Source organism: Salvelinus alpinus, chromosome 25 (genome assembly GCF_045679555.1).
Source record: "Salvelinus alpinus chromosome 25, SLU_Salpinus.1, whole genome shotgun sequence".
NCBI classification, from domain to species: domain Eukaryota; kingdom Metazoa; phylum Chordata; class Actinopteri; order Salmoniformes; family Salmonidae; genus Salvelinus; species Salvelinus alpinus.
In genome coordinates this window covers 36,729,073-36,741,500 of record NC_092110.1, presented here as the reverse complement: position 1 = coordinate 36,741,500, position 12,428 = coordinate 36,729,073, and the positions used below count along the sequence as shown (strand labels likewise).

Below are 12,428 nucleotides of genomic sequence, written 5' to 3'. Positions count from 1 at the left end.
AAATACTTGTTCTCCCCACTGTATATATGTACACACACAGTTTAAGTCGGAAGCTTACATACACCTTAGCCAAATACATTTAAACTCAGTTTTTCACAATTCCTGACATTTAATCCTAGTAATAATTCCCTGTCTTAGGTCAGTTAGGATCACCACTTAAGAATGTGAGATGCCAGAATAAAAGTAGAGAGAATGATTTACTTCAGCTTTTATTTCTTTCATCACATTCCCAGTGGGTCAGAAGTTTACATACACTGAATTCGTATTTGGTAGCATTGCCTTCAAACAATTTAACTTGGGTCAAACGTTTCGGGTAGCTTTCTACAAGCTCCCAGAATAAGTTGGGTGAATTTTGGCCCATTCCTCCTGACAGAGCTGATGTAACTGAGTCAGGTTTGTAGGCCTCCTTGCGCGCACACACTTTTTCAGTTCTGCCCACAAATTGTCTATAGGATTGAGGTCAGGGCTTTGTGATGACCACTCCAATACCTTGACTTTGTTGTCCTTAAGCCATTTTGCCACAACTGTGTAAGTATGCTTGGGGCCATTGTCCATTTGGAAGACCCATTTGCGACCAAGCTTTAACTTCCTGATTGATGTCTTGAGACGTTGCTTCAATATATCCACATAATTTTTCTTCCTCATGATGCCATCTATTTTGTAAAGTGCACCTGTCCCTCCTGCAGCAAGGCACCCCCACACCATGATGCTGCCACCCCCGTGCTTCACGGTCGGGATGGTGTTCTTCGGCTTGCAAGCCTCCCCCTTTTGCCTCCAAACATAACGATGGTCATTATGGCCAAACAGTTATATTTTTGTTTCATCAGACCAGAGGACATTTCTCCAAAAAGTACAATCTTTGTCCCCATGTGCAGTTGCAAACCATAGTCTGGCTTTTTTATGGTGGTTTTGGAGCAGTGGCTTCTTCCTTGCTGAGCGGCCTTTCAGGTTATGTCGATATAGGACTCGTTTTACTGTGGATAAAGATACTTTGGACATGTTTCCTCCAGCGTCTTCACAAGGTCCTTTGCTGTTGTTCTGTGATTGATTTGCACTTTTCGCACCAAAGTACGTTCATCTCTAGGAGACAGAACGCGTCTCCTTCTTGAGCGATATGACGGCTGCGTGGTCCCATGGTGTTTATACTTGCATACTATTGAATGTACAGACAAACGTGGTACCTTCAAGAGTTGGAAATTGCTCCCAAGGTTGAACCAGACTTGTGGAGGTCTACAATTCTTTGGCTGATTTTCCCATGATGTCAAGCAAAGAGGCACTGAGTTTGAAGGTAGGCCTTGAAATACATCCACAGGTACACCTCCAATTGACTCAAATTATGTCAATTAGCCTATCAGAAGCTTCTAAAGCCATGACATCATTTTCTGGAATTTTCCAAGCTGTTTAAAGGCTCAGTCAACTTAGTGTATGTAAACTTCTGACCCACTGGAATTGTGATACAGTGAGTTATAAGAGATTATTTCAGTCTGTAAACAACTGTTGTACAAATTACTTGTGTCATGCACAAAGTAGATATCCTAACTGACTTGCCAAAACTATAGTTCGCTAACAAGAAATTTGTGGAGTGGTTGAAAAACAAGTTTTAAAGACTCCAACGTAAGTGTATGTAAACTTCCGACTTCAATGTATATATGTATGTGTATATATATATATATATATACACACACACACATTGAACAAAAATATAAAACGCAACATGTAAAGTGTTTGATGAGCTGAAATAAAAGATCCCAGAAATTTTCCACACGCACAAAAAGCTTATTTCTCTAAAATGTTGTGAACAAATTTGTTTACATCCCTTTTAGTAAGCATGTCTCCTTCGCCAATATAATCCATCCACCTGACAGGTGTGGCATATCAAGAAGCTGATTCAACAGCATGATCATCACACAGGTGCTGGGGACCATTAAATTAAAGGACACTCTAAAATGTGCAGTTTTGTCACACAACACAATGCCACAGATGTCTCAAGTTTTGAGGGAGTGTGCAATTGGCATGCTGACAGCAGGAATGTCCACCAGAGTAGTTGCCAGATAATTTAATGTACATTTCTCTACCATAAGTCGACTCCAACGTTGTTTTTGAGAATTTGGCAGTATGTCCAACCGGCCTCTATGCAAACATTTCTGGGATCTTTTTATTCCATGAAACATGGGACCAACACTTTACATGTTGCGTTTAGGATGCTGGAATTATAATTTGAACGAACGTGCAAAATTGTGACTGGTTGTGTTAATGCCACATATGGAAGGTAATACATTTTAAAAGTTAAATTATTTAGTTAAGCTTTCCTGAATAAATGGGCCTGCCGGGAGCCACATAATTATAGGACAGCGCATCTCCGTATCAGAAGTAAAAATACAGCCAGACTGGCCTGCTACTGTGCCTTTCTAGACTGTGGAGAGTCGACCCACAACTGGTCCAAATGAAATGAAACGTTCAAAATCACAGGGTTTTTTGCACTGTTATTCAAATTACATTTTCACTGCAGCCCTATAGTAGAATGTTGTACTCACTTAGAAAACAATAATGCAATGAATAATTGCATTGTGATGTTGTAGGCTACTACAGTCTAGGTAGGATAGTTGTATTGTCCCTAAACAAGATCAATATAAAGCTTTTTGAGCTGCAAGTCTCATGTCTCCACTTTTCTTTTCATGTGTAATGACCCACCTGGTCTCTCCACTGCCCATCAGCTATTCCTTGATCTTGTGGATTCATAGAAAAAAAAAATTGGTGCAGCTTTGAATGCTTTTATGTGTGGTATGATCGCTAGTTAGCCTATAGCAGATCTGGACAAACGATCCACCTATCACTATTGTCACTATGAATGGTGGATAGAGGGCAGGACAGACAAGAGTGGTATACTATATTGACCTGTGGTATAGTAAAACTGCAATGCATAAGGGAAGTAGTAAAACACCTTGAAATCGAGGAGGTGCATGCAAGCAGATGAGGACATGTGGCTCGGATGGAAGACATTATATAGTCAAACCTGCAAAAGAGCCAATGTAAACCAGGGAGAAAACACACTACCCTCCCCAAAGCAAGAAAAATAAAAACTTCCCCCACCCCCCCAGTAAATTTCAAACTGTCCCTTACCCTTACCCAATCTATATGTACATATCTATCTCAATGACATCGTACACCTGCACATCGACTAGGCTCTGGTACCCCATTTATATATCCAAGGTATTGTTACTCATTTTGTATTTATTGAATGTGTTATTATTTTTTAAATGTTTCTCTCTGCATTGTTGGGAAGGGCTTGTAAGTAAGCATTTCACTGATAGTCTACACCTGTTGTTTATGAAGCATGTGACCAATACCATTTGATTTGATTATCTACCAGCTCCCCTATTAGTCACACCAGCCAGCATTCTGTTCTGTCACCACCAGCACAATAACAATCAGATCACGTCTGTCTACCCTGTTTCCCTCTGAACCGTACCCTTCCCTCTTCCTCTTCTCATCACCGTCACTGCAGTACATCAACACCATCATCACTGTCACTACAGTACATCAACACCATCTCAACACCGTCCCTACAGTACATCAACACCTCTTATCACCATCACTACAGTACATCAACACCTCTCATCACCATCACTACAGTACATCAACACCATCATCACTGTCACTACAGTACATCAACACCATCTCAACACCGTCACTACAGTACATCAACACCATCTCAACACCTCTCATCACCGTCACTACAGTACATCAACACCATCTCAACACCGTCACTACAGTACATCAACACCGTCACTACAGTACATCAACACCTCTCATCACCGTCACTACAGTACATCAACACCATCTCAACACCGTCACTACAATATATCAACACCATCATCACCGTCACTACAGTACATCAACACCATCTCAACACCGTCACTACAGTACATCAACACCATCATCACTGTCACTGCAGTACATCAACACCATCATCACTGTCACTACAGTACATCAACACCATCTCATCACCGTCACTACAGTACATCAACACCATCATCACATCAACACCATCATCACCGTCACTACAGTAGATCAACACCATCTCAACACCGTCACTACAGTACATGAACACCATCACTACAGTACATCAACACCTCTCAACACCGTCACTGCAGTACATCAACACCATCATCACCGTCACTACAGTACATCAACACCATCTCAACACCGTCACTACAGTACATCAACACCATCATCACCGTCACTACAGTACATCAACACCGTCACTACAGTACATCAACACCTCATCACCGTCACTACAGTACATCAACACCATCATCACATCATCACCGTCACTACAGTACATCAACACCATCTCAACACCGTCACTACAGTACATCAACACCATCATCACTGTCACTGCAGTACATCAACACCATCATCACTGTCACTACAGTACATCAACACCATCTCAACACCGTCACTACAGTACATGAACACCATCACTACAGTACATCAACACCTCTCAACACCGTCACTGCAGTACATCAACACCATCATCACCGTCACTACAGTACATCAACAATTTGTAAGTCGCTCTGGATAAGAGCGTCTGCTAAATGACTTAAATGTTAAATGTTAAATCTCAACACCGTCACTACAGTACATGAACACCATCACTACAGTACATCAACACCTCTCAACACCGTCACTACAGTACATCAACACCATCATCACCGTCACTACAGTACATCAACACCATCACTACAGTACATCAACACCTCTCAACACCATCACTACAGTACATCAACACCTCAACACCGTCACTACAGTACATCAACACCTCATCACCGTCACTACAGTACATCAACACCATCTCAACACCTCATCACCTTTCATCACCGTCACTGCAGTACATCAACACCATCACTACAGTACATCAACACCTCTCAACACCGTCACTACAGTACATCAACACCTCAACACCGTCACTACAGTACATCAACACCATCACTACAGTACATCAACACCTCAACACCGTCACTACAGTACATCAACACCATCACTACAGTACATCAACACCTCTCAACACCGTCACTACAGTACATCAACACCATCTCAACACCTTTCATCACCGTCACTGCAGTACATCAACACCGTCACTACAGTACATCAACACCGTCACTACAGTACATCAACACCTCTCATCACCGTCACTACAGTACATCAACACCATCACTACAGTACATCAACACCATCTCAACACCATCACTACAGTACATCAACACCATCATCACCGTCACTACAGTACATCAACACCATCATCAATGTCACAACAGTACATCAACACCGTCACTACAGTACATCAACACCATCTCAACACCGTCACTACAGTACATCAACACCATCTCAACACCGTCACTACAGTACATCAACACCATCATCACCGTCACTACAGTACATCAACACCATCACTACAGTACATCAACACCTCAACACCGTCACTACAGTACATCAACACCATCTCAACACCTCTCATCACCTTTCATCACCGTCACTACAGTACATCAACACCATCTCAACACCTCTCATCACCTTTCATCACCGTCACTGCAGTACATCAACACCATCACTACAGTACATCAACACCATCTCAACACCTCTCACCACCGTCACTACAGTACATCAACACCTCTCATCACCGTCACTACAGTACATCAACACCTCTCATCACCGTCACTACAGTACATCAACACCATCACTACAGTACATCAACACCTCTCAACACCGTCACTACAGTACATCAACACCATCTCAACACCGTCACTACAGTACATCAACACCATCTCAACACCGTCACTAAAGTACATCAACACCATCATCAATGTCACTACAGTACATCAACACCGTCACTACAGTACATCAACACCATCTCAACACCGTCACTACAGTACATCAACACCATCTCAACACCGTCACTACAGTACATCAACACCATCTCAACACCTCTCAACACCGTCACTGCAGTACATCAACACCATCTCAACACCCCTCACTCACAAATCTTCCCCCAAGTCTTGCACCCATTGCCTCTTGTCCTCTCCCCCACTCCCAACCTCCTCCCCCTCAAGTCTCCCCCTCCTCTCACCAGGTTCTTGAAGAGAGAGGTGACCTCCCTGGTGAAGACGGCCATGTTGAGGAATCCTGTGGACACCTCGTTGTTGTCCTGGGTCAGGTGACTGTTCCCCAGGTTCTCCAGCACCTCAATGTACTGCTCCTTGTTCTCCGCATGACCTAGAACCACAAACACACTTCATTGTTGTTTCTCCCTCTCTCTCTCTCCCTCTCCCCCCACACTCTCTCTCCCCTCTTTCTCCCCCTATCTCCCTCGCTCCCTCCCCACTCTCTCTCCCCTCTCTCTTCCCCTCGCTCCCTCACCCTCTCTCCCAGTGTAGTGTCTAACCCAGCGGTGCCACTGCTCTCTGACTACAGCCTGTCAACATAAACATAACAAGAGAGAAAGTGACCACATATACCCTTTCATATACTCTTTTCTCACTACTGAGCAGATCTGTACTAGATGTAATAGTTGCTGGAACCCAGCTGGATCAGATCCAGCATACTGTCGTTTGCACAATAGTGTGAAATGGGTAATGTAAACAAGTCTTTTTGAGTACCTATCTCCAGTTTTCTAGCATGGGTGCCAGTATGTGGATCCCAATCTGTTTGTGCTTTAGCCAGGTCCTTTGTCAAAGGTCTGGCATGGCAACGACAGTGGGAGCAGTAACAGCCTGGCACCGAGGCTACAGTTTTTCCAGTAACTATTACAAAATGTACATCTATGCAATCCTGATGGCTTACCCCAGATAATAGTCTGCTTTTGTTCAAAATGGTCTCTTTCAGTCTTTAATGTTGTGTGTGTGTGTGTGTATGCTTGTTTGTGTGTCAGAGCCAAGGTCTGCGGCTGCATCCTAACTGCGGGTTTGTTGACAACATAAATCTGACGAGCAGCACAACATTAACTAACATATTTGAGGAAGATCATAAATGGCCCCATGGGGGGGGGGGGGGGAGAGAGAAGAGAGAGAGAAGAGAAGAGAGAGAGAAGAGAAGAGAGAGAGAGAGAAGGATGGTGAGTCAACCAACCAACCACATACTGTATCACTCATGGCTGATTGAGGGGTTCTGAATCAGCCAGCCACTAGCAACAAACAGGAAAAGAGGGGCCCCCCTTAGCCTTACTGGAATGGAACAGCCTCATATGATTCCAGTTAAGAGGGAGAAAGAAAGTGGGGGTTTAGAGGGGGGGATGTGTGGATAGAAGTGAAGTTGGGGTATCTCTGTACTGACTGACCAAACATAATTTCCTAACTTTGTCTCTCTCTGACTTACAACCGAACAGTTAAACCCCCCAAATAGGAAACAGACTATTTCACAGTTCAGTAAGAAGAAAAACAACTTCTTTTTTTATGTGTTCATCCATGTTTTCTGTATGTTGTTATCATTGTGAATCTGGTGAGTAGTTGCTTCATCACATCAGTATGAAATAGTGAATAGTAGTCATCGGGGTTGGGTAGGTTACTTTATAAATGTAATCCATTACAATTACAAGTTACCCGTCCAAAATTGTAAATCAGTAACGTAACTTTTGGATTACACAAACTCAGTAACGTAATCTGATTACATTCAGTTACTTTTAGATTACTTTCCCCTTAAGAGGTATTAGAAGAAGACAAAAATTTAACAACATCTATTGCAGGATAAATCAATGTTAAAGTTTACATAGCTGGCCATATATGGATGTTAAATGTTACTTTATAGGTTGGTTATGTAGGCTTCTTCTAACCCATCGCTTTCTACTACATATAATAATACAATTACATTATATCTTTACATTAAAAACCAAAGTCTATCAGAATTCCAGTCATTCCATTAAAAGTTATACCCCTTGATTTTCAAGAATAGGACTTGGAAATATGGAAGTGTAGATTAGCAAATTGTTTTACCTGAGCTAACCCCAAAACTAAGGACTTATTAGCCAGCTCTACTCTGTTTATGATTTTGTTATCATGGAGGACTGATTGGGCTCATTGATTCGAGTTTGAAAAATAAACGCTGCACTCATGGAATGGCATGCTTTGAGCACTACTGAAAGTGCTATGTGAAAAATGAATACCATATGCTGCACTTGCTATAGGCCTATTGTTTACCTTTCAGTTGGTGACACTTTGATATCTTGATAATATGCAGCTGTTTAAAGGGCAAATCCACAGATGAAAAATTAACAAAATGGCATCCCTGCCCCGTTTTTTTTTATTTTTTTTAAGCTGAGGTATGGGCCTGGACAAATGGAACCACTCAGATTAATATGGGGACCTCGGTTCCGTCAGCACTGTGAACCCGAAATATATATTATAATGTATTCTATGGTATAAAAATACAAGACCTACAGGTTATGTCTACGCTGCGTTCTATGCCTCTCGAGTAAAACTGAGCTGAAAAAAACCCACAGTTCAGGCTATACCCGTTAAAACAAATTGTTGTAAAACAAACAACTTTGTTATCAAAATTCAACTCTTTAATTGGAGCATTTCAAACTGTCATTTTGTGATGCGCAGCCGGGAACTAGTTCTGTACTACGGCGAGTAGTGGGGTCGATAAACCAGGAAGATTCTCCATCGTTTAAATCTTCAGTTTGGGAACATTTTCCCAGTAGATTACAACGGTGATGGACAGAGAGTATATGTCTCCACTGCTCAACCAGAATAACCTCTGCAGCTGCCAACACCTCAAACATGTTGACACATTTACGTCGACATCACCCCAGTATTACCCAGGTTTCAGCACCTCATGAAAGAGTTCGAGCCACGTTACGAACTTTGTTCACGGGCACCCATTTCAGCAAACAGGTAGTACACGCTCTATATAAGCAAGCTAAAGTCGAAGTTGTCAATGAATTGGCCAATGCACCCTGTGTTGCGTTTACTACAGGTGGATGGACCTCTAGGGTTACAGACAGCCCATCACATTACCCCGGAGCAGGAAATTAAAAGTACCGTGCTACAAACCCTTTGAGAGTCACACAAGTGCGCATATTATCTCTGTACGAAAACATTATAGCATAGACCTATACAATGTCTGAGCCATGTTTATATATTGATTTCACATGTATATTGCACTTTATTTGAGTGTTGTTCAAAAATCTAATCCAATTTATTGGTCACATACACATATTTAGCAGATGTTATTGCGGGTGTAGCGAAATGCTTGTGATCCTAGCTCCAACAGTGCAGTAATATCTAACAATTCACATCAACACACACAATACACACCAACCTAAAAGTAAAAGAATGGCTCCCAAGTGGCGCAGGAGTCTAAGGCACTGCATCTCAGTGCTAGAGGCGTCACTACAGACCCTAGTTCGATTATAGGCTGTATTACAACAGGCCGTGATTGGGAGTCCCATAGGGCGGCGCACAATTGGCCCAGTGTCGCCCGGGATAGAGTTTGGCCGGGGTGGGCCGTCATTGGAAATAGACATTTGTTCTTAACTGGCTTGCCTAGTTAAATAAAATGTAAATAAAATGTAAATAAATATATAAATATTAGGACGATCAATGTCGGAGTGGCATTGACTAAAGTACAGTAGAATAGAATACAGTATATACATATGAAATTAGTAAAGCAGTATGTCAAAATAATTAAAGTGACTAGTGTTCCATTATTAAAGTGACCAGTGATTCCATGTCTATGTATATAGGGCAGCAGCCTCTAAGGTGCAGGGTTGAGTAACAGGGTGGTGGCCGGCTAGTTATGGCTATTTAACAGTCTGATGGCCTTGAGATAGAAGCTGTTTTTCAGTCTCTCGGTCCCAACTTTGATGTACCTGTGCTGACCTCGCCTTCTGGATGATAGCGGGGTGAACAGGCTGTGTCCTTGATTAACTTTTTGGCCTTGCTGTGACATCGGGTGCTGTAGGTGTCCTGGAGGGCAGGCAGTTTGCCCCCAGTGATGCGCTTGGCAGACCGTACCACCCTCTGGAGAGCCCTGTGGTTGTGGGCGGTACAGTTGCCGTACCAGGCAGTGATACAGCCTGACAGGATGCTCTCAATTGTGCATCTGTAAAATTTTCGGAGGATCTTAGGGGCCAAGCCAAATTTCTTCAGCCTCCTCAGGTTGAAGAGGTGCTGTTGCGTTGTTGTTGAGTAACCGTGTTTTCATTTAAGAAAATGTAGAATACCAACACTTTGAATTTTCTGATATACACTAAAATTAAGTACAGTAACTGTTGGCAATACATTTTCCTACTCTACCGAAACGTGAACCCAAAACCGCAATACATACCGAACCGTGGGTTTGATGAACTGTTACACCCCTAAAAGACAGACAGGGTGGAGTGGCTTAGCCAACGCATCATACAGAACCCATACAACGACACCATCCACAAAACACACATTATCCCTCATCCCACACCCTAATCACGTGACTAACAAAGAAGCCTAACAAACAATGCCCACACAACAAGCCACTTGATGTCATTTATAAGGGAATTGGCAGCCATTTTGAAAATGCTGCTGATCAACACTTTTTAATTTTTTAAAATTATTTAACCTTTATTTAACTAAGCAAGTCAGTTAAGAACAAATTCGTATTTATAATGATGGCCTACCCCAGACAAACCCTACCCTAGACAACGCTGGGCCAATTGTGCGCCGCCGTATGGGACTCCCAAACACGGCCGGTTGTGATACAGCCTGGAATCGAACCAGGGTCTGTAGTGACGCCTCTAGCACTGAGATGCAGTGCCTTTGACCGTTGCACCACTCTGAAGCCCCACCTAAAGCCGGTCGGTATAATGCTTTATAACTTGTTTAACACATGTATGAGCCTTTATAATGTATTATAATAAGGCTTATAATGCCGTGTATGTGTGTGCGTGCGTGCGTGTGTGCGTGCGTGCGTGCGTGCGCTTACTTAGTCCAGAGCTGTGGATGGCCTTGATCATCTTCTTCATCCTCTGTAAGGTGCTCTGGTCCATCTCTAAGGACTGCAACACATAAAGAGAGGAGAAGAGACTTAAGGAAACATATACTTGACATGTATTGAGCAGTATAGGGAAAGATCTGCCTTCCTGAAACTAAATCCTAACTTCCGATCGGTCTGTCCATGCAACTCTGACTTTGACGTAAATCATGTATTGATGATGTCAATGAGACTTGAACATTTTTGGGGGGGAATATTACAACACAGACTCCCAAGTTAGGATTTCACCCAGTAGTAATGAGAAACAGCAATGGAGAAAAAAATGTAACCTGTCCAAACTGTCTCTAGGGAAAACACACTTTCTTTGACTTTCTAGCAGCGGTCATGACGACTGTTTAGTTCCCACGCCATGACTAATGTTAAGTGAACAGGTGAATCAGCACTTAGTCCGTATAGCACCGTCACAATTACCATCATTGGGCTGATGTCACTCACTAACCACCGACCTCGCCTGACGTTTTGTTTCAGGTTCACCGACTCTTTCAGGTTCACCGTGCATTTGACATGTTGAAACTTCCCTCTGCTCTGTTTGCATTAGAACAGTGGTATTCAAATCTTAGCCACGAGGTCTGCTGGTTTTCTCTTCTACCTGATCATTAATTGCACCCACCTGGTGTGCCAGGTCTAAATCAGTCCCTGATTACAGGGAAGAATGAGAAGAGAAAAAAAACAAGTATGGAACTGGATTCGAGGTCCAGATTTACTAGTTACAGTTTTTATAAGGATTATTACAGTAACTCGACCAGTAGTGGTTAGTGTTCCTGTGACATAACGGCTCTTGTGGGGGACTTCCAAATGTCTTATTTGTCAAATTCAAAAGAGCATGGGACTTTATACTGTATAGAAATGTATGGAAAGACTCACTTTGCTTTATTTTCCACTTTTACAGTCAACTGCTGAGCAAGGCCATGTACAGTAGGAGTCAGGGCAAGACATAGTGGTCAAAGTGAAACTGTTACGCTCCAAGGTCATAAATGTGTTTACTTAAGTCTATGAGACCGTCCGGGTGAAGGTGATGTGTACAATATGATGTTCCCTATGAACAAAATGATGTAATGTCGCCATTTAACAAAGAGATAACCTTTTTAAAACCTCTCCACGTACACAGAACCCAAGTACAGGCCACACCACCATGGTGCAGTAGACGGTAGAACAGTTACAACACACCCTGTTAGGGTAAATCAGAAGGTATGTTACGCTTCCTAACGGAGACTTTAAAACCCCCCCCAGCATGCATTTAGCATAAAACCTAAGGTCCCGAGGACCAGACCTTGTGGTTCATCCCTGCTGTGTCCTGTCTGCAGCATCTGCTGATACTCTGTCTTACACACACACACACACACACACACACACACACACACACACACACACACACACACACACACACACACACACACACACACACA

General features: G+C 42.7%; 1 protein-coding gene across 3 annotated transcripts in view; it reads right to left on the bottom strand.

Annotated features, from left to right (window-relative positions):
- LOC139553881 (arf-GAP with SH3 domain, ANK repeat and PH domain-containing protein 3-like) overlaps window positions 1-12,428 on the bottom strand; it is a 70,765-nt gene that overhangs the window by 53,209 nt on the left and 5,128 nt on the right. For all 3 annotated transcript variants that reach the window (XM_071366634.1, XM_071366633.1, XM_071366632.1), the window contains exons 2-3: window positions 10,954-11,026; window positions 6,128-6,273 (exon numbers count right to left, since the gene is read on the bottom strand). In XM_071366634.1, the coding sequence (XP_071222735.1) occupies window positions 6,128-6,273; window positions 10,954-11,026 (219 nt within the window). The remainder of the gene's footprint in view (window positions 1-6,127; window positions 6,274-10,953; window positions 11,027-12,428) is intronic.